Genomic DNA, 22,448 nt, shown 5'->3' with positions numbered 1-22,448 from the left:
TGCTTTCTTTCAGCTAGTCCCAAAGGAAGGTGACCATTACCAACCTCTAACTATCGTCCAATTACTTTAACATCCTGTATCTCAAAAGTTTTTGAGTCATTTCTGAACAGAAAAATCTTAAAGCATCTTTCCTATCACAACATTCTTTCAGATCGTCAGTATGGGTTCCGTCAGGGACGCTCCATTTGTGATCTTCTCATCTACCTTTCAGAATCCTGGTCATCCTCCTTTCGGGACTTTGGCGAAAGCTTTGCCATTGCACTTGACATCTCAAAGGCATAAGAGTCTGGCATAAGTCTTTAATTTCCAAACTGCCCTCTTACGGTTTCTGTCCTTCTGTCTGTACCTTCATCTATAGCCTCCTTTCCGGTTGTTCTGTAGCTAGCCGCTGTTGTAGACGGCCATTGTTCTTCTCCTATATCTATCAACAGTGGTGTTCCTCAGGGCTCTGTCCTATCACCAACTCTCTTCCTTTTATTCATCAATGACCTTCTAAGCTGTACATCTAACCCTATCCACTCGTACGGTGATGACGCCATCCTTCACCTTTCCATTCGGTTCCTGCAACGTCAATCCCAGCAGTTACTTCAACAAACAAGGGATGAGGCTATGGCACACCTAATGTCTGACTTGGCTCGTATCTCTGACTGGGGTAAAAATAATCTTGTTGTTTTTAATGCATCAAAGACTCAGTTCTTACACCTATCAACCTGACAAAGTCTTCCACAGGTGTACCCACTAATGTTTAATAATATTCAGCTTAATCCTGCATCATCCTTGAGTATGCTTGGGGTTTCATTCACTCTGGACTTATCTTCGAAAGATCATATTACATTGGTTGTAAAATCTGCTTCCAAGAGATTAGGTGTGCTAAGCCGTCTCCTTCCTTCTTTACTCCTGCATGATTGTTGACTCTATACATGGGTTTTATCTGCCTCTGTGTGGAATAAAACTGTCGTGTGGGAAGGCTCGTCACATACAGCTCTTCTCAATAGGGTGGAGTCAAAAGCCTTTCATCTCATTAACTCTACTCCTCTTACTGACTCCCTTCAACCTCTGTCTCTTTGCCACACTGTTGCATCTTTATCTCTTTTCTATCGCTGCTTCAATGGTCACTGCTCCTCTGAACTGTCTGCTTGCATTCCTCCACGCCTACGATGGGCGCGTAGCATCTGTCTAGCAGCAAACTCTCAAATCTTTTCTCTCCAGCTGTCTAATGCAAGAGTTAACTGTTACTCCCAGTCCTTCATTTATGCAACAGGTCAACTCTGGGACTGTTTCCCTCTGTCTGTATTTCCTGCTAGCTATGATCTCCAGTCTTTCAAACACAGTGTGTCCAGGTATCTCGAAATGAATGGATTTTGAATTTGGCTCTCTCTTGTATTTTTTTTTCTCCTAGAGGGAATGATTATTTTGGGCTCATGGCCTTTGGTTCCTTCTTCCTAGCATTAAAAAAAAGCTGCAGTTAAGGAGAAAAGAAGGCTTTTCTGGGAATGGAAGAAGGGTGGTAGCAAAGAGGAATATTTGGCTGCCAAGTGGAGGACTAGAAGAGAGGTATACAGGGCAAAGTCTGAGTCACAGAGAGTATTACTTGATAACCTAAATCATGGGGAAAGGAAAAATATGATATTTATGGTGGCAGGTCAGGTGAAGAGGGATAATCGGGATATTATAGGTGAGCAGTGTGCGAAGAATGATGAAGGAAGGGTAGTGGTGAACAGTGAGGATATTAAAGATGCATGGAGAGAGCATTATAACTGGTTGTTGAATGAGGAGTTTGACTGGGACAGGGAAGGTTTGGAGCCAGCAGATCCAGTGTCTGGCCCTTGGCCTTTGATTGATGCTGCTACTGTGAGTGAGGCAATAGGCAGGATGAAGGTGGGGAAGGCAGCAGGTGTGTCTGGGTTGACTGTCGAAATGTTGAAGGCCTTAGGCGATATAGGGGTGAGGTTAGTCACTGACCTGATAAATAGGATTATTTATGAGTGTGTTGTCCCGGATGATTGGCTGAAGAGTGTAATTGTAAATGTGTATAAAGGGAAAGGTGATGCCCTGGAAAGAGGAAATTATAGAGGTACAGTATAAAGCTTTTAGATCAGATAATGAAGGTAATGGAGAGAGTTTTAGAAGGTATGATTAGAGAAAGAGTGAATATTGATTAGATGCAGTTTGGGTTTATGCCAGGTAGGGGGACCACTAATGCTATATTCATTGTTTGACAGCTTCAGGAAAAATATATTGGTAAGAGAAGGGATCTTTATTTTGTTTTTGTTGATTTGGAAAAGGCCTTTGACAGAGTCCCTAGAGAGGTGGTGAAGTGGGCAATGAGAAAGCTTGGCTTGGAGGAGTGGCTGGTTAGGGTGGTTATGGCCATGTATGTGGGTGCTCGCACCCAGGTAAGAGTGAAGGAAGATTTGAGTGATGAGTTTTCCGTGAATGTTGGTGTGCATCAGAGGTCAGGCTTGAGTCCCATGTAGTTTATCATGGTACCTGGAGCCCTTTCACGTGACTTTAGAAACAGACTCCCGTGGGAGTTGTTGTATGCTGATGATTTTGTGTTGACTGCAGAGAATGAAAGGGAGGCGGAGGAAAGGTTTAGGAAGTGGAGAGATGGTATGGGGCACAAGGGTTTAAGGGTAAATGCAGATAAAACAAAAGTGATGATATCTAGGGTTGGTGGTGGTACTGTCAAAGACGAGGGAGATTGGCCATGTGCAGTTTGCCACAAGGGCGTGGGAAGTAATTCCATCTTGTGCGGTGTTTGTGATAAATGGGTGCATAAGAGATGTAGTGGTATCAGAGGTAGACTGCGAGATAATGCTGATTTTATGTGTACGGCGTGTTGGGGTGAGCAGGTGGAGATTGTCAGATGTGAAAGGAATGAACTTGCTGGTGAATCTCTTGAGTGTGTGGAAGAGTTTTGTTATTTGGGAGACAAGTGTGCTGGAGGTGGGGCTGGAGCTAGCTCTGTGGCTAGGGTGAGAAGTGGTTGGAAGAAGTTCAGGGAGCTCTTGCCTCTCCTGACATTGAGAGGACTCTCCCTACGTGCTAAGGGGTCTTTGTATGCAGCATGTGTTAGGAGTGTAATGCTGTATGGTAGTGAGACCTGGGCAGTGAAGGAGGAAGATATTCGCCGGCCCAGACGTACAGAAATGACAATGATTAGGTGGATGTGCAGTGCGTCCCTGCGTCCAAGGCCTGGAGGGGCTGGGTTTACGATGGGAGAGTTGAGAGGTAGGATGGGACTGGAGTGTATTGGTGTTGTGATGAGGTGAGGTAGATTGAGATGGTTTGGACATGTGGAGAGGATGGGGGATGATAATTGGGTGAGGAAGGTGAGAAGTGTTAATATTGGGGGTGGGGTTATGAGGGGTGGACCGAGAAAGACATGGGACGAGGTCATTAAGTGTGACCTCAGGGTTAAGGGACTGAACAGGGAGGCTGCAATGGATCGTGCAGCATGGAGAGCCGCCATTAGGTGACCAAGGCTGACATATGCAAGCATGTTGGAGCCTTTAAAAAATGAAAACGAATCATCATTTGCATCAGATTCACCACACTGATTTTCAGTGTCCTCAGATAGAAGTGGTAGAGGTGACAGAACTTTTGATGCTTAAATTATTCAAACATTAGTTTTCTGTTTTTGTATTGTTTTCTTTTGGACATTGATTCTAAACCTTTCTTTAGTCATTTTCCCTCAAAGCTGGATGTAACCAGCCTTTTATCCCCCCTCCCCCCTAACCTCCACAGAGTAAAAGACATAAAGCACAAAATATGAAGATGTAAAATACCTGTAATACCAAGGCACTAAAAAATTTGCTTTGATAAAGAAAGACAAAATACAGTTCACTCATATCAGTCAGAATGAAAAAATATAAATATCTATCTATCTATTGCCAGACGCCTCAATCCCGTTTGGGGTGGCCACAAACAAATCGCCTCCAAGTCGCCCTGTCCCCCGCCATTTCACTGCCCTGCTCCCAACTCACACCCCCCTCTCTCATATACCTCTCCACCCCATCCCTCCATCTCATCCTCGGCCTCCCCCTCCCTCTTCCCCCCTCCACCTCACTCACATACACTCTCTTCGTCAGTCTTTCACCCTCCATCCTCTCCACATGGCCAAACCACCTCAGTGTATTCCTCATAACGCTTCCTATCACATCCACATCCACACCACAACGCTCCTTTATATCCTCATTCGTCAGCCTGTCTCTCCACGTGACTCCACAGGCTCCTCTTAAATAACTCATTTCCACTGCTCTCACTCTTGACTTGTGTCCTTCCAACAATGTCCAAGCTTCACTTCCGTACGTTAGAGTTGGTATCACAATACTGTCATGTAGTAACTTTTTCACTTCCATGCTCACTTCCCTGTTTCTTATCACTGCTTTCAAGGAACCAGCAACCTTTCTTCCCTGCTGTACCCTTTCAAGCACTTCACCCTCCAAACCTCCATCCTTACTCATCACACTACCCAAATACTTAAACGTACTCACATTTTCCAATTCCTCACCATCCAACCTCGCTGTACATTCACTAACTTCACCTCTCTCAAAGACCATCACTTTACTCTTCCCTACATTCACCTTTAGGTTCCGTTTCTTACACACTCTCTCAAACTCATCCACCAAGCCTTGCAACTCCCCTTCGTCTTCACTCAACAACACAGTATCATCTGCAAACAACAGTACAGGGAGTTTCCAAACACTATCCTCTCTCACCATGGCCACTCCAACATCCACTACCCTACCTTGTACCTCTTTTATTACCCCATCCATGTACAGATTGAACAGCCATGGAGACATGACACATCCCTGTTTCAAACCAACTTTCAAAGGGAAAAATTCACTTAGTTCACCATCCACACGCACTGCAGCCTTCGCACCATCGTACATACTCCTCACAGCATTCAACAGCTTCCCATCCACTCCATATATTCTTAACACTTTCCACAATCCTTGTCTAACTTTAAGTTGAAACATTGCTGCTGCATGGTCTCGGTCAGTTTACTTATTTGGTAAATATTTCATATAAATTACTTCATTTTGGGATTGATATATTTAACTCCAGCCATGAGATGTATCTCCTGGGGTAAATTTACCTCTGGTTGAGAACCATTGCTTTAGGACATCTATGAATTTGTGAATATTGTAATGATAAGTAACAGAAGTAAGATAAGGGTTTTTTCCATGTAATGTATTTTTATACCCAGTTCTTATCATCGACAAATTGGTAATGTAAAGGGCTATGTTGCTGAAAATTACGTTAAACAATATAACATCAAGGGAATATGTTATAGCATGGGTTTGGTAGGGATCATTGCCATGGGTTTAAAGGTTGGTAACCTAACTCAAATCTAAAACCAACCCAGATTTCATAACCACTTGAAACACCATATACTGTACTGACAGTATAAGCCAGTGTAATTGAATATGAATCTAAACCATAATGATAAAGAATCCTCAAGTACCATATTATATTTCAGGTAGGGTGATGATAGGTTTACCAGGCCATACTGTGGTAGCATTTACCCTAAGCAGCACAACATCAATTTCATGCTCAAAGCATTCAGTTATTTTCACTTTACATTAGAAAAAAAATAATGAAAATAAAATACTGTAATTATATTTATACCCCTCCAAGGCATCATTAACTCCTTCCCACTGGTTGTCGGTTGGGACTGATGCAAAATTGGTGCATAGACACCGCCGGGTGTTGGTAGGAACTGCAATTGTTTTTGCGCCATAGTTTGAAGTGGCCACCACTTGATCTCGTCACCAAAGGGTAGGGAGAGACTCTTGCCACCTCACGCTAGTGTACCTCAGTCTTCTCTGTGACTTAGCCAGGTGCTGAATGATGTTTTCTGAGTTCTCATCCAATTCCATTCCCCCCCTCATGCAGACTTCTTGCCTCATCCATCCCAGCCAAGTCTCTTTCCAAGGATACTATGAAAGGGCTCAATGATAGTGCCATAGAATGTACCTTAGATGCCAGTGTGTCTAGTTTATCTTGTAGTGGAGAAGATGTCATGTTGAGAGCAAAGCCAGAGTTGGGACCGGGCACACACACGAAGACATACCACTTCCAGTGCCAAAAGTTAGTCATCATCTTCTTATTCTTACTTATTGACATGACCACTTACAGACTGGGGATGCTTTTATTCGCAAAAAGAGAAGTTGGTGAGTAATATGGTTTTTAATTCGTTTCCCTAACTGCTGTACTTTCCAAGATATTAAGGTTTGAAAACAAGCAACTTTGGGAAAATTTGCCAAACTGAGAGGATGACGGCGGTATTAATAGCCCGGCGTCTGTTGGTTAAAAATTGGGTACCCTATTGTTAACCAGAAAATGGTGTCAGAATCATAATTGTTGAAGCAAAGTTTTGAACTGAAAGATCATTAATTGAGAGATACTTGTACCAGTTAGTGTTTGTGAGTACTGTAGTAATTTTTTTATAATACAGTATACAGTATAGCACAGTATAGTGTATTGTACTTTAGTCCTGTTTTTACATATGTTACTTAGCAGACATAGCATAGGAAAAGAAGTGTTGTTTGGATTTTGAAGGATGGAAATATTCAGTGGATCTGACTTAATATATTCATGTGATATCAAGGACCAATCCTTAGTTTTATTAAATAGTATTAAGCTGTTCAGGTATGCATCATATATTCATTGTTTTTTCTTAACCTGTGGATTGCTAGCCACAGCTCAGGCTGGGAACGCCGCGTTGCGAGCCGCATCTCAAGCTGTGCTAACCTTCCAGTGACCGTGCATTACTGCTCACTACTCCACCCCCTACACAAACTTACGCATGGTGCTGTGCAAAGACGAAGAAAGAGAGATTTTTTTTTTTCTAGATGATGCCCTGGATGCTTATCTTCAGGTTTATAATAAGCAAACTCTATATATATATATTTTTTCATTTTTTGTGCATGGGGGGGGGATAAAAAAAGGTAATTGCGCAATCCATGGGTTAACTGTTTGCAGACCTTCAGCTAGATTTAAAGCTGTCGCATGTATGATATTGTCATACTGTATATCCTATTCTGTTTGAGCTCTTTCCTTTCTTGAAAGGAGAGAATTTATTCAGCACAGTTAATGCTGCTTAAAAGTGGTTCAGTGTTTGTATGTGAAGAGCTTACAGAGTAGACAGTATTTTGTGTGAATGACTGCCTTTGAATAAATTGCAAGACAGTACTGTATACTGTAATGATCTGTTATGCATTCATACAGTTTTACATTTCTGGAGTGATGTATGTCACCAGCTTTGGAATGACCGTCGTATGGACTTTTTCGTTGATCAAGAAAAGTAACCACTAGTGGTTCATTTATGACTTATTTAGCTTTTATATTTGTAGAGAGCTACTGGGGTGTCAGTGGTTAACACTTGCCCCCGCTACAGGTATGAGGTTGATGACTTCATTGTCTCCCCACCATCCAATGAGGACGGAGGGTTCATGAGGCTGCGCTTCGGCCGCTGTCCCAGCCCACGCCACCAACTTTCCTCTCTAGACCAACCAGAAGCAGACATGGGGATGATAGTTGAGGTGTGTGTGTGTGTGTGTGTGTGTGTGTGTGTGTGTGTGTGTGTGTGTATTAATAATAATAATAATAATAATAATAATAATAATAACAACAATAATACCTGATTTGTTGGAGAGATGACAGTCTTTTGACTGCAATTGTTAGCTGTGTGTGTGTGTATGTGTGCACACATGCATGAGTGCGTGTGTGTGGACATGCACGTACACACGTGCATTTGCATGTGTAGCAAATTTGTACGGTTGTTTATTGAAAGAAACTGCTGATATTGTGGGACTATCTTGGTTGCTGGAATGCCAGACTGTGACTTTGTGGTGTATGATATGGGGTTCATATTTACTAATATAGTTTAATATTGACCTTACTGGTAGCTCAGAGTCAAATAAAGGCACAGATTGATATGAGTGGTAGTGCTGTGGTAACAGAGAATGTACCAAGTACTGTACTGTAGGCTGGCAGTGGGAACAAGCAGGTGGGTTGCAGGTGACTAATTACAGTTTGGTTCTCCTCTGCAGTATTTGATTTATTATGTTTTTTATGCATCATATCATTTCACTACTTGAAATTGTTGTAATTAAATACTAATACCTTGGATATGTTACTGACCTTGCATTCTTATTAGTAGCAGTGTTGAGAATAGATATTTCTGATCATCTTGCTAGATACTCCTCTCACTAACAGTAGTAAGGTGATGATCAACAGACCACTATGTTGGTAGTGGGGGGATTTTGATTAATAAAATTTTAATAAATAATATTTAAAGAATATACAAAGAGAATATGAGAGGGGTACTTAATGAAAAACACAATTAAATAAATTGATGGACAGGAATCAGTATATATGACCTGCTTCTTGGAGTAACTCTGAATGCGCCAGAATTAAAACTGAGAAAGCAGAGGATAGAATACAGAATGTTGGATATGTGGCACATTTTTTGTCCCTCCATAGAGCACTCTGTGTTATTTTCATGGCACTACTCTGAGCAGGAACACTGGGTAGATAAAGGTATTTGTTTAATCATGGTTTTTTAGTTTATTGGGTTTGGCACATATGAAATTACTCTATGGGGATTCTTTAAGAAGCTTATGATTTTAATTGTATGGAATGAGAGAAAATTACCTCTGAGACTATTCTTAATTGTGAAGATGCTAAAGCATTAAGTCAAAATAACTGTTACTTGAATATTTGCAAGAAAGTATGTATCCAAGTTGTTGACTTAGTTTATGAGCAGAAGCAGCAACATTCATATGCAATACACTCAGTGTTATGTGGAAAATATAATGTGAATTACAGTATAATTTTTCACAGGCAGTAAGTTTAAATAGAAAATTATCTAAGTCTTGAAATTAATTAATGTGAAATTTTATTAAAATTTGCGTCGACAAAGATGTATGTTCAGGCCAGCCTCTTTGCCATCATCTCCTCCTGCAGGTTATACTGTATAAAGATTAACCGCGTCAGTTGATGACATATTATGTATTTCATTTTTGTTACAGTATTGGGGATGGTTTTATTCAGCTTTGGGAGACTTTTCAAAAGATGTAGTTTGTCAAGGGATGAACTGATTAAACTAAAAAAATATTCATCTGAGTAAACAGGTTAAATGAAACTACAGTATCATTGCTAGGTTCATAGGGAAAATGAATGTAATGTATGCGAGAAAGGAATTCTGTCTTTTCTCAAGACATCCGCTGATTCAGTGCCCCAAGGTCTTTATAGTTTTGTGAATAGAATACCATAACCCCTTGATTATCTGTCATAATTCCACCAAAACCATGTTGTTTAATGCATATTTCAGATAATAAGTATCCCACCCAGCTCCTCTACAGTGGTACAACCCTTACAGAACTTAAATACTGTATATTATACTGTATAACTATCCAGACATAGAAAAAACAACCCCAAGTAGAGTTTTTCTAATAAAAATTCATGGTACATTATGTGCAGTATTACATCACAGTACTGTACATGCAGTACTGTATACTGTATGTCAAGTAATTCATGCTGAAAGAAAAAATAGACATGAAGTTATGCAATAAATGAAAGACATACAGTACAGCACAGTATTTTACAGTAAATGGGCATATAGCTGTTGTATACTGTACTTACTCCACTATAGTACTGTAGAATATTCCGTTGATTATTCCTATGTGGTAAGTGATGTAGAGGAGATGCCATGGTGGGTTACCATGAAAATTAGCAGTACTTATTTCCTGCTTCTTCTTGAAGGATGGGACTTTCCTCGTGCTCTTGGTAGGAGGGGGGGACCAAGCACACATACTAGCACAAGGACAAGCTACAAAAGCTCCTGCAAAAGTTCTGGTTTGGCAACAAAGTACACAAACTTCATGACAAACTTAGCATGCACCTGCACCAGAAGGCTTACTGTGTGTGACTGAGGTGGAGTGGACAGGCTGTGGTTTGTTTTTGTCTGACATCATCTGTGGTACATAGGTGGCAGGGGGTGATGAGCAGTTTGAAAAATTTGGTTTCCCTGCATGCTGTTGATGAATGCCAAGAAAAATGGATACATTGCTTTAATTCAGCCAAAATTTTTGCATTTTTGGGTAGTGACATTGTAGTTGTTGGTCAACCCTGGTCCATTGAGCAAGCAGGCCTGTTGACCGCAGATAAGCAAATGCTCTTATTGGGTTGTCCCACAGGTTCCCTGCTCTGTTGATTTTGTGTCTTCGTCTCAGTGTGGCATGTGCTGTGCACTGATCCATTATGTGCGTTATGTTGTTTGGGCTTATTCTACAAGATGGGCACGTGTCTTTTGTGTTTCCACCCAACCCACATCTGAGCTGGTAGCTGAGGACAGCTGGATGATGTTCTGTGCCAAGTCTAGCTAGGTGAACACGATCACCTCTGTTTAGATACACCTGTGATGGGTGGATGTCAGGAGGGGATGGCTTGTAGTAGGGTGTAATGGTCAAGTTTGTTTGGTAATGCAGCATCGTATTACTGGGGGATTACTGTATTAGCTGTAATATTTATATAGATATAATTGGCACCAGAGGAGTGCCTGCCCATGGTGGAGCTGTGCGCCCCAAGCAGGGAGGAGCAGCTGCGACTCCAGTCTGAAAACAGAGCCTCCCCATCCTAGCCAGTGTCCTGCGAGGAGGTTTGCGGGTGGCCTGGCAGGCCGTCGTCTCCCACATGTGGGCAGCTGCTCGCTTTGTCATTTTGTACACAAAGAGAAACTTCTCTGGCAGTCTTCCCCCTCCTCTTCACACTTGCCAGAGACATTGAGAGCAATCATGTGTCCCAAACACAGTACATTTGTCCAGTTTGCTTCCTACACATCATAAGCACTAAATGAACTTGCAGATGTTTTCAGTGCATTTCTTGCAGAGAATGTATCAACACCACATGAACTATGCTTACATATATCAGACAACATTGCAACACACGGGTATGTGGGAAGGTCAGCCCATCAACAGATACTCCAGTTAGACCAAAAACAATCCCCCCACCCCTTTCCCAACAACCACCCTACTCACACAGCCACTACCACCACAACTCATCTCCTGCCCACAGACGTCTCCAACATTAACCCACGCTAGATTGTCACTGCCTCAGACATTTATTCATTTCTTTTATAAAGACTCCAACATGCTTGCATGCAACATAAGCATTTTACAACTTTATGTCATTTACCTGTGCTTCAAAAGACCACTAATTGAAGACTTTCTTCACAAACAGAACATACACTTAACATTAGTACTAGAAACAGAGCTTACATGTACATGCAAGACTCCACACATCACACACTAGTCACACATCTGCACAGACAGAACTAGGAAAAAGACCTCATCACTTGCATCACAAATCAGTCCTCTACAAAGGCACAACAGACAACACAGCCACTTTTCTAGAATGACATCACATTAAAACATTCACTGTTAGCTCTGGTCACAAACAAGAAATCAGCATTTTTAACAGTTAGATTCCCAGACACCTTCCACACTATACCAGTACAAAACAACATAACTCATCCCCATAACACACCTTAATTCTGCCATTGCAGGGTACCATAATGTTAAGAACATTGCTTGGTATGAACACATTCAAAACTGCTGCTGAGGTTCTGACGTTGCATCACAATTCAACAGCATTTACAGTACAGTACGTTCCTATTAAGACATCACAATGCACCTACATACCACACCATGCACACCACTCTCACTCCATCTTATATATCACTTTCTGCTTGCCCACACTTTTACACACCACCACCTGGAGGACTGAATCCAAACTCCCTTTAGTTCTGCTCCTTGTCATAATCACCACAAGAAACCAGAGTGCTCACACATAGCAGTAAACTACAAGAAGCAGACTAGACAAATTTACCAAGGAAAGTGAATGACACCAGCACAGCAATAACATACCCGTTACCAACACTGACAGGCATATTACAGAATATAACATACTCAATGCAGTTTAACAGGTTGCTGCCAACCTGAAATTTGTCCTAGATTGGTCTCTGTCATCACCAAAGGTCCTGCTCGAGGCTGGGGTACAGCTGGAGGGCGTGGATGATCACTACAGATCTTAAGGAGGAGGTGAAGAGAGATGGGGAGAGCAATATAATGAGGCCAAGAGAGAGGGATGCGCGGAGGCTGATGGAGAGCGATGAAGTAGCGCTTATGGAGAACGGAGCAGTGAGGTCAGGGGAGTGTGTGGCAGTGTGGCATACGGGTATGCCAGGTGCAGATGAAGATGAGGCAGACATGATAGAGGCAGGTGATGTAGAACGTTGCATTTGTACACCACTTGCTGATGGTCTTGGCTCTTCCTCGATGCTGCTGGCAGGGGAGGAGGAGGAAGTGATGGTTGTCGGCCATGCTGCCTTTTCTTAGTTGCCAAGAGTTTCCTGTATGCCTTCAAGTGTTGTTTGATGCTGTGTGTTGACACATCACTCCTTGCTGGGTTTGGGTCCTTGTCCTGTTTGAATGCAATGCCCTAGTATGTTAATCGCTAGGAACTCCATCAAGATTTTCATACTGAGAACATGAAGGTGCCATTGTTGCTGTCATCCTCGCCACCTTCCTGTGCCTCCCATCCATTCCCTGATCCCAGTGAGCTCCTCGGTGAACTGCTGCTTAGTGCGGTTGTCCAGGACTTCTTGCACATCTTCCTTGTTAACCTCCCCAAATCCCACCTCTTAAGAGAAGTCGAGGATGTCTCAACAAATGTTGTCCACTGCTGGGAATCCCGTGAAGTAATAAACACACCTGGCAGCACTTTGCACCAGATGGTGTTCACCGTGCTCGGTGGCACCTCCTTCCACACCATCATTATATTGTCAGTGGCATGCCTAATGTTGCACATCCTCCAAAACTGCTGCATGGTGTTGCATGCCCCAGAATCACTCACCCTCACCATCTGTTCCATGGTGCAGCGGAAGTAGTATGCCTTGAAGGTTGCAGTGATGTCCTGATCCATCGGCTAGAGCAGTGATATTGTGTTGATTGGCGGTGGTGGGGCAGGTGCACCACTTAGATATCATCCACCCAGCCCTCCATGCCCTCAGGGTGGCTCAGAGTATTGTCAGTTAGCAGGAGGAAACAGTTGGCAAGGTTGCTCCTGCTGCCATATTCACACAGGCAGGGGGACAGGTATTCTGCAATATACGATTAGCAGAGTGTGGAGGTCAGCCAGGCCCTGGGGTTATTCTTCCAAATAACCCCAAGGTTCTCCTGTTCAGACCCTGCCAGCACCTGGTTCTCCCAGTGGTATACTGGAAGTGGTTTGAGCTTCAGGTCCTCCTTTGCATTGGCACCAAGGAAGAGGGTGGGGCAGTCCTTGGCTGCCTTGAACCTTGGTGCATGTCAGTCATCCTTGCTGATACTGCATGTCTTTCTTGATATCAGTTTCGAAAACAGTCCTGTCTCATTGAAATTTAAGACCTGTTTTGGAAAGTATCCTCTCATCTCTATAAATGCCTTCAGCTGTGCTGGTAAGGCTTCAGTCACCATGTGGTGTATTTTAGCAGCCTTTCATGCATGGTCACATGCTTAACCCCTTAAACGCGGCCGTGAACAGTCGACCCCCCCCCCCGAGTGGCGGGGTTGTATCGTGGTCTGAGTACCTGTAGGAAATATTAGCCAAAAATCAGAGATTAACCCTAGAACATTATACTTGGTATGGCAGATAGTACTTACATTCAGCTTTCTCCAGAGACAGGTGTTGAGCCTTCATGGACTACCCAAGGACTTGTGGAAACTTGCAAAGTTGGGTAACCAAATCTTCACTTTCACACCTCCAGCAACCCGGTTTCCCCTCTACCACAGCCTCATTCTGTCACAGTAAACTTTATACTACAACGTAAAGGTAGTTTGGAATCCGTATTTGTACAATAAGCACTGAAAATAAGGCTAAAATCAACGGAGCGTACGGCCGACATGCACCGCGGCGGCGGTCTTCCCGTCACTCAACAAACATTTCCATTTTCACAGCTAAAAATATGTATACTACATTATTTTCAATCATATTACTTCCCAAAAGATCACCACGGCGCGCTTTTTATTCTGCCTTACGCCCGCCACTTTATTCTCGTTCCTGTCGACCGCTTGCACTGACTCGGAAGAGCTAGAACTCGCCATAATGTCACTTTGAAAGCCTGCGGTAAACTGACGCTAAACAGGGGCAAACCGTGAGAAAAAAAGATATTGTTACAACTGGGGAAACAAGCGTTTCCTATTAGCATAAACTGCTTGTGAGAGGAGAGCACAGATTTACAGTTCTGAGCACTCAGAGCACTGCCATGTATCACAGCCAGGCTGGCCGGGCCGTGGGGGGGGGGGACAGGGGAAAATCGCGATACTTGGCAACAACTGAGGTCAGTAGTACAAAGGTAAAGTATGCTAATTGTAGCTAAAGGGTGGTGGTACTGATAGACAATACCAACTGGAGCCTGCTTGCCCGCGGTTATTCAAAATTTACTAGAATCGCAAATGCGACGATCCGCCGTTATGTCCTTTTTGCCGAGCGTCGCAAACGAGATGATCCGCGTTTAAGGGGTTAAGGCCAGCACAGGCGGCCTTAAACTGCTCAAACCAACCTGTGCTGGCTTTGAATTCCTCTTTGGCCTCCATACCTGGCTTATCTTTGAGGTCCTTCCACAGATTGAGAGCCTTGCTGAAGATGAAGGTGCTGTGAAGAGGTTGCTTAGTTCAGGTTATAAGCCTTAGAGCTATGAGATGCTCCATCTCCTGCAGGATAGGCTCCCTTGCTCTGGTTAGATGTTTTTCAGTCAAGAAAGGTACTTTGTGTGATGCCGTAATTACAGCCTCTGATTTCTATTAATAATAAAAGAGGTACAAGGTAAGGTAGTGGATGTTGGAGTGGCCCTGGTGAGAGAGGATAGTGTTTGGAAACTCCCTGTACTGTTGTTTGCAGATGATACTGTGTTGTTGAGTGAAGACGAAGGGGAGCTGCAAGGCTTGGTGGATGAGTTTGATAGTGTGTGTAAGAAACGGAATCTAAAGGTGAATGTAGGGAAGAGTAAAGTGATAGTCTTTGAGAGAGGTGAAGTTAGTGAATGTACAGCGAGGTAGGATGGTGAGGAATTGGAAAATGTGAGTACGTTTAAGTACTTGGGTAGTGTGATGAGTAAGGATGGAGGTTTGGAGGGTGAAGTGCTTGAAAGGGTACAGCAGGGAAGAAAGGTTGCTGGCTCTTTGAAAGCAGTGATAAGAAACAGGGAAGTGAGCATGGAAGTGAAAAAGTTACTACATGACAGTATTGTGATACCAACTCTAACGTACGGAAGTGAAGCTTGGACATTGTTGGAAGGACACAAGTCAAGAGTGAGAGCAGTGGAAATGAGTTATTTAAGAGGAGCCTGTGGAGTCACATGGAGAGACAGGCTGACGAATGAGGATATAAAGGAGTGTTGTGGTGTGGATGTGGATGTGATAGGAAATGTTAGGAGGAACACACTGAGGTGGTTTGGCCATGTGGAGAGGATGGAGGGTGAAAGACTGACGAAGAGAGTGTATGTGAGTGAGGTGGAGGGGGGAAGAGGGAGGGGGAGGCTGAGGATGAGATGGAGGGATGGGGTGGAGAGGTATATGAGAGAGGGGGGTGTGAGTTGGGAGCAGGGCAGTGAAATGGTGGGGGACAGGGCGACTTGGAGGCGATTTGTTTGTGGCCACCCCAAACAGGATTGAGGCGTCTGGCAATAGATAGATAGATAGATAGATTTCTTTTATCACCATTAGGTGACCAAGGCCAACACATGCAAGCATATTGAAGCCTTTATAAACAGACAAAATGGGCGAAAGTGTTGAGACCATGGACTGTAGCAGCTGTAGGGCATTTGCAATCATACTTGGCCCTTGCCCCTCCTTATGGCACCTAACAATATCTAATTTCACATCAGGGGAGGAGCTACACTTTGCACATTTAGATTTGCCCTCGGTAGCACCATGTTTTCCACTGAGAGTAGCATCAGACATGATTTCCAAGTTCAGAGTTTTACTTATTTCACACACCAAAAGTTCTCTCTCAGTTTAATCACGCATTGCACGTAGCACAATTCGTAGTGTACTTGCACCATAACTTGGTGATAGGGTGTTGTGATGGTCTTATGCAAGTGAGAAGGTTATGTAACTGAGAATGCAAAGGAGATGATGACAGGTGTGGGACACAGGAGCGAGTGGTTGAGCGAGACTCAAAGGGTTGGCATGAAGGCCACTGCTTGTGCAGACCTGAGATGGGGGTTCTGCTCATGTAAATGCTGGGTGGCCATGTTGGCTTAGCTGACTGTTTTTGCATTTATCACCATGTCTGCATGAGATTCTCAGAGGCAGAATATTGGCAAAATTGCAGTTAGTTTTTTAATCATTATTCTGAAAAAGGGTAGATCTTCGTTGCAATTTATCACATAGCGAACAGTTGTATTTCAAAATGACTGTACAACTCACATTTTACACTAGAGATTGCTTGCATCATAATACAATGTGATTCATTCAAACACAGCTCCTTTCCTGGACACAGAAGACACCATTACAAGGCTCAGCAATTAAAGAATGAAATTGACAACAAAATTAGCACAAGGAATGAAACTGACAACATAATTAGCACAATGAAAAGAAAGCTGGCAAGCCTTTATAACAACACTAAGTCACTCCACAGACTTCACCCGGCTCTACAAAACATGTGACAGTATCATTGAATCATGAACATGCACCTCGTATTCCCTTGCCACTATTACTTCCAACACCCAACACATTCCTTCTTACAAAGAACAAGCAGACCTACTTGTGGACCACATTAAATCTGAACAACAATCTTCTATGCAAAGGCAGTCCTTTCCACTCAATGTAAACTCCTTCACCCCAGAAGATGCATAACATTATCAAGAAAACAGGGAACTCCACGAGCACAAGGCTGGATGGCATCATCAGCTTAAACCTGAAACATTTAGGAACACAAACATCAGTAGCTACTCAAACATATATTGTAGCATTCCCAACATTTGGAAACATTGAACAGTTATCACTATATTTAAATCAAACAGTGACTCAGCACACCTATTTTCATACAGACCCATAACACTACTTAGCACACCATCCAAGGTAACTGAATGCCTAATTTTTAACAAAGTTGTACATCATGTTCCCCTTGCTCTCACACAACATATCTTGTTTTTGTGTTTTCTTGGAGGGAGCAGTTTGCAGGCTCCTGGCCTTTGGCTCCTTTTTCCTTGCATAAAAAAAAAAAAAAAAAAAAAAATCAACCTCTCACAACCACACATCTGATGACATAAACATCACAAGACCCACGAAACATACTGTACACTTTCTTATAACAGTGAACAATAGTAAAGCCTTTGTTGCCATTCACCGACACAAACTGTTCACCAAAATCTACAAAACAAACATGGAGAACAGTAACAAATGCAGGCCTGCCAACACCTTATCCAGTAGACAAGCACATGATATACTCCAGGGCAAGTAATCAAGAACACGAAACTTCCACAGTGAAGCTCCATAGGCCTCCGTTCTTTCACCTGTTCTTTTCAGCCTAGACTGTTTACTGTATGCATGATGCTGCCACACCCCAACTGCCCACAAACATTGCCTCATATGCAGATAATGCCTTATATGCAGATGACATTACCATAACATCCACATACCACATTGCAGACACAGCCTGTACACTGCATCAAGATTTCAGGACAGAGTTAGGGACAACTGGCTGATGATTGTTCCATCCAAATCCACCTCCACACTCATTGCCAGCGACAGACATGAGCACAGTTGCACCACACACACACACATCCACTAAATCCATGGAGTGATATATGATGATATCTAGGATTGGTGGCAGTACTGTCAAAGAAGAGGGAGAGTGGCCATGAGCAGTTTGCCACAAGGGTGTGGGAAGTAATTCCATCTTGTGCAATGTTTGTGATAAGTGGGTGCATAATGCGTGAAAGGATTGAACTTGCTGGTGAGTCTCTTGAGTGTGTGGAAGAGTTTTGTTATTTGGGAGACATGTTACGTGCTGAAGGTGGGGCTGGAGCTAGCTCTGTGGCTAGGATGAGAAGTGGTTGGAAGATGTTCAGGGAGCTGTTGCCTTTCTTGACATTGAGAGGGCTCTCCCTATGTGCTAAGGGATCTTTATATGCAGCATGTGTTACGAGTGTAATACTGTATGGTAGTGAGACCTGAGCAGTAAAGGAAGAGGATATTCACAGGCTCAAACGTACAGAAATGACAATGATTAGGTGGATGTGCAGTGCATCCCTGCATGCAAGGCCTTGGGGGGGCCTGGGTTTGTGATGGAGAAGTTGAGAGGTAGGATGGGACTGGAGTGTATTGGTGTTGTGATGAGGAGAGGTAGATTGAGGTGGTTCGGGCGTGTGGAGAGGATGGGGGATGTTAAGTGGGTGCAGAGAGTGAGAAGTGTTAATATTGGGGATGGAGTTGCAAGGGGTAGACCAAAAAAGATGTGAGTTGAGGTCATTAACCCGTGGAGGCTGGGTAGCGTCACGTTGCGAGCCACAACTCAGGCTGTGTTGGCTGTGCACCACAGCTAACAACTCCACTCCTACACAAACTTACGCATGGCACTACGCAAAGACAGAGAGAGAGAGAGAGAGAGAGATTTTTCTCTTCACCAGATGATGCCCTTGATGTTTATCTTCAAGATTATAAAAAAAAAAAAATTTTAATTAATTTTTTCACTACTCCCCTTACATAAGCTTACTATGCATGGCCCTACGCAAAGATGGAGAGAGAGATTTTTTTTTTTTTTTTCTTTTTTACAAGATGATGCCCTGGATGTTTATCTACAAGTTTATCATAAAGAAAAAAAAAAATCTTCATTTTTGCGTGCCACAGGGTGGGATAAAAAGGGTAATTGCACAATCCATGGGTTAAGTGTGACCTCGGGGTTAAGGGACTGAACAGGGAGGCTGCCATAGATCGAACAGCATGGAGAGCCGCCATTAAGTGACCAAGGCTGATACATGCAAGCATGTTAGAGCCTTTGAAAACAAAAACAAAACTTCAAAGACCACATACGAGACATACATAGAGAGGCAGCGCATGCACCTCCATACTTAATGTTTTTAGGGCACTTGCAGGGACAGACATTGAGCAACAAAAAGAAACGCTTCCTGCACTGCAACTGTCCATATGCTACAAACAATATATCAGATAATTGATGTCCTGTGCCTCCCTGACATGGGCTTTCATCCTAACATCCACTGCAACACCTTGCAGACCATACAGAACAATGCTCTATGCATCATCTTTGGTTGCCCCAGTGCCACTCCCACAGCTTACTTACACTTTGAAACAAAAGTCCTCCCTATTCAAGGATATTTTGATAGGGACACAAAGGTCTACATGGCAGCCTGTGCTAACACACAGCGTCCCTACCATTATAGGACCGAACCATACAACACAGTTAGGTGCATAGGGCTCTCAATTTGCAGACATTACCAAATCTTCTTCAGCAGCATTCTACCTCCAGACTTTCCAACACAATGAATGAAGAAATGCCTACATGCTCATTTCATGTGCAGGGCAATAAAACACCTTGATCAGAACACTATACTACAGTATTCATTAGAGGTATCCTTAAATAGAGCTGATCGAGTTCACCTAGCTGGGCTTAGATCAGCTTATCATCCAGCCCTCTCCTCAGTCACCAGCTTAGATTTGGGTTAGGTGAAACCACATAGGACACCTCCCTTGCTTGTAGAATAAGCCTTACAACATAACACACATTATGGAGCACTGCACAACACATGCCACATTTAGACATCAACAACATCAGCATGTAGGGAACCTGTGGCATGACCCCTTCATGAGCAGCTGCTTGCCTGCAAGTGATGGGTCAACTAAGTCAGGCAAGCCTAGATTGTGCAACAACAGCAATAGCATACATGCTGTTAGTCAACTTACTTCACACTTCTGCAGGTTAATGTTCTGGTCATGGTGAAACTGGAGTGTTGTTTTGCTCAGAATGATATACAGTATCAACTGTGGTGATGAAGGCTTAGCTGAAATGTAGAGGTGTTTGTAAACATCAGTTGGGGGTTAAGACATTGTCTTCTGATAGAATACACTTGTCAGAATGACAGCCATACCCTGTGTAAAAATAAGACTGCCTTCTGGTCAAAATGGCAACCATACCCTCTGTATAACAGTTCACATATCACAAAGATGACTGGATTTCTTCCTTTTTGATGCTGCTAGGAGCTTAGGACTGTTGTTAATACCTTTTTACTACTTTCACACATTTGTTTAACTTCAGTGGAAAAAGTGAAGTTAAAAAGTAATTAATGGATACTTTCAAATGCCATGTTTAGATGACCTCTCCAAAGCTTGACAAAATTGCCTAGATGTAGGAGGAATAGCTTAGAAAATGTCATCAGATTGATGGGATTGCAATAAATAATAGTCTGGACTGTGGTAACCTCACCTTAGTCCTCTACGTCTTGAAGGCATTGGTGTAGTATGGGGATGGCTGTTAGCAATTTTTTTTTTTAAATCAAAACATTATATATTCTGGGACCTGTATAATTTCTCAGGCATGTGATAATTACAGATCTTCACTTTGGTGGGATCATTATTAACTTCCTTGTGCAGTATAGGCAGATGCCTTGTGTTATTCAAATGAGGCATATCTGTGCATATTCCTGCTCATAAAACTAGGTGACCACAAAAGATATTGGGCTATATATTCCCTTGTGTGACCATTTGTGAGAATGTACTATAAATACTGATGAAACATCTGTGAATAGAAGTTTTTTGCTCTTCTATTCTATTGCATTGTATCATTAATGATATGATTTCTGCTCTGGTCATGAATTGCGGCATTTTATACTTATTGTTGGACAATCTCATGATCGACTTAGAGTGAGCAGGGTGAGGTGGATCTGATCCATAGCACTGGATATATTGTGTTGTCAGTTGTGTCAGCAGAGTACAGTGTGACATTATGTGTTGTGTGGTGGGTACAGCTGTACTTGCCATCATCTGTAGTGTTACTGTATCTGATGTATTTGTATGGGAGTAGGGATGGTGGTGTCAGCACATGCACTGTAGTTTGTTAGATCCAGATGTCCAGAGTTCACTACTAGAGATTCAGGCTGCATCTATCTATCTATCTATTGCCAGATGCCTCAATCCCGTTTGGGGTGGCCACAAACAAATCGCCTCCAAGTCGCCCTGTCCCCCGCCATTTCACTCCCCTGCTCCCAGGTCACACCCCCCTCTCTCATATACCTCTCCACCCCATCCCTCCATCTCATCCTCGGCCTCCCCCTCCACCTCACTCACATACACTCTCTTTGTCAGTCTTTCACCCTCCATCCTCTCCACATGGCCAAACCACCTCAGTGTGTTCCTCATAATGCTTCCTATCACATCCACATCAACACCACAATGCTCCTTTATATCCTCATTCGTCAGCCTGTCTCTCCATGTGACTCCACAGGCTCCTCTTAAATAACTCATTTACACTGCTCTCACTCTTGACTTGTGTCCTTCCAACAACGTCCAAGCTTCACTTCCGTACGTTAGAGTTGGTATCACAATACTGTCATGTAGTAACTTTTTCACTTCCATGCTCACTTCCCTGTTTCTTATCACTGCTTTCAAGGAACCAGCAACCTTTCTTCCCTGCTGTACCCTTTCAAGCACTTCACCCTCCAAACCTCCATCCTTACTCATCACATTACCCAAGTACTTAAACGTACTCACATTTTCCAATTCCTCACCATCCAACCTCGCTGTACATTCACTGACTTCACCTCTCTCAAAGACCATCACTTTACTCTTCCCTACATTCACCTTTAGATTCTGTTTCTTACACACACTCTCAAACTCATCCACCAAGCCTTGCAGCTCCCCTTCGTCTTCACTCAACAACACAGTATCATCTGCAAACAACAGTACAGGGAGTTTCCAAACACTATCCTCTCTCACCATGGCCACTCCAACATCCACTACCCTACCTTGTACCTCTTTTATTACCCCATCCATGTACAGATTGAACAACCATGGAGACATGACACATCCCTGTTTCAACCCAACCTTCAAAGAGAAAAATTCACTTAGTTCACCATCCACACGCACTGCAGCCTTTGCACCATCGTACATACTCTTCACAGCATTCAACAACTTTCCATCTACTCCATATATTCTTAACACTTTCCACAATCCTTGTCTATCCACCCTGTCATATGCTTTCTCCAAATCCATGAAAGCCGCATACAACTTCTTTCCCTTCTCTAGAAACTTCTCCACTAAAGATCTGAGAATGAATATCTGATCTACACAACCTCTTCCCTTCCTAAAGCCTCCCTGTTCTTCTCCAACTAATTTCTCTGTTCTTTCTCTAACTCTGTCAATAAGTATTCTACCATACAC

The 22,448-nt window shown here is 43.0% G+C and overlaps 1 protein-coding gene across 1 annotated transcript in view; it reads left to right on the top strand.

Annotated features, from left to right (window-relative positions):
- Positions 1–22,448, top strand: part of LOC145417781 (uncharacterized) — an 80,904-nt gene that overhangs the window by 36,018 nt on the left and 22,438 nt on the right. The window contains exon 3 of the mRNA XM_080286388.1: positions 7,409–7,553. Coding sequence (XP_080142514.1) covers positions 7,409–7,553 — 145 coding nt within the window. The remainder of the gene's footprint in view (positions 1–7,408; positions 7,554–22,448) is intronic.

This window comes from Coenobita brevimanus, chromosome 111 (genome assembly GCF_032717465.1).
Source record: "Coenobita brevimanus isolate Jiangsu-jjx chromosome 111, ASM3271746v2, whole genome shotgun sequence".
In the NCBI taxonomy this organism is placed as follows: domain Eukaryota; kingdom Metazoa; phylum Arthropoda; class Malacostraca; order Decapoda; family Coenobitidae; genus Coenobita; species Coenobita brevimanus.
Note: the sequence above shows the minus strand (reverse complement) of the source record. Positions and strands in the feature narration are given on the sequence as shown.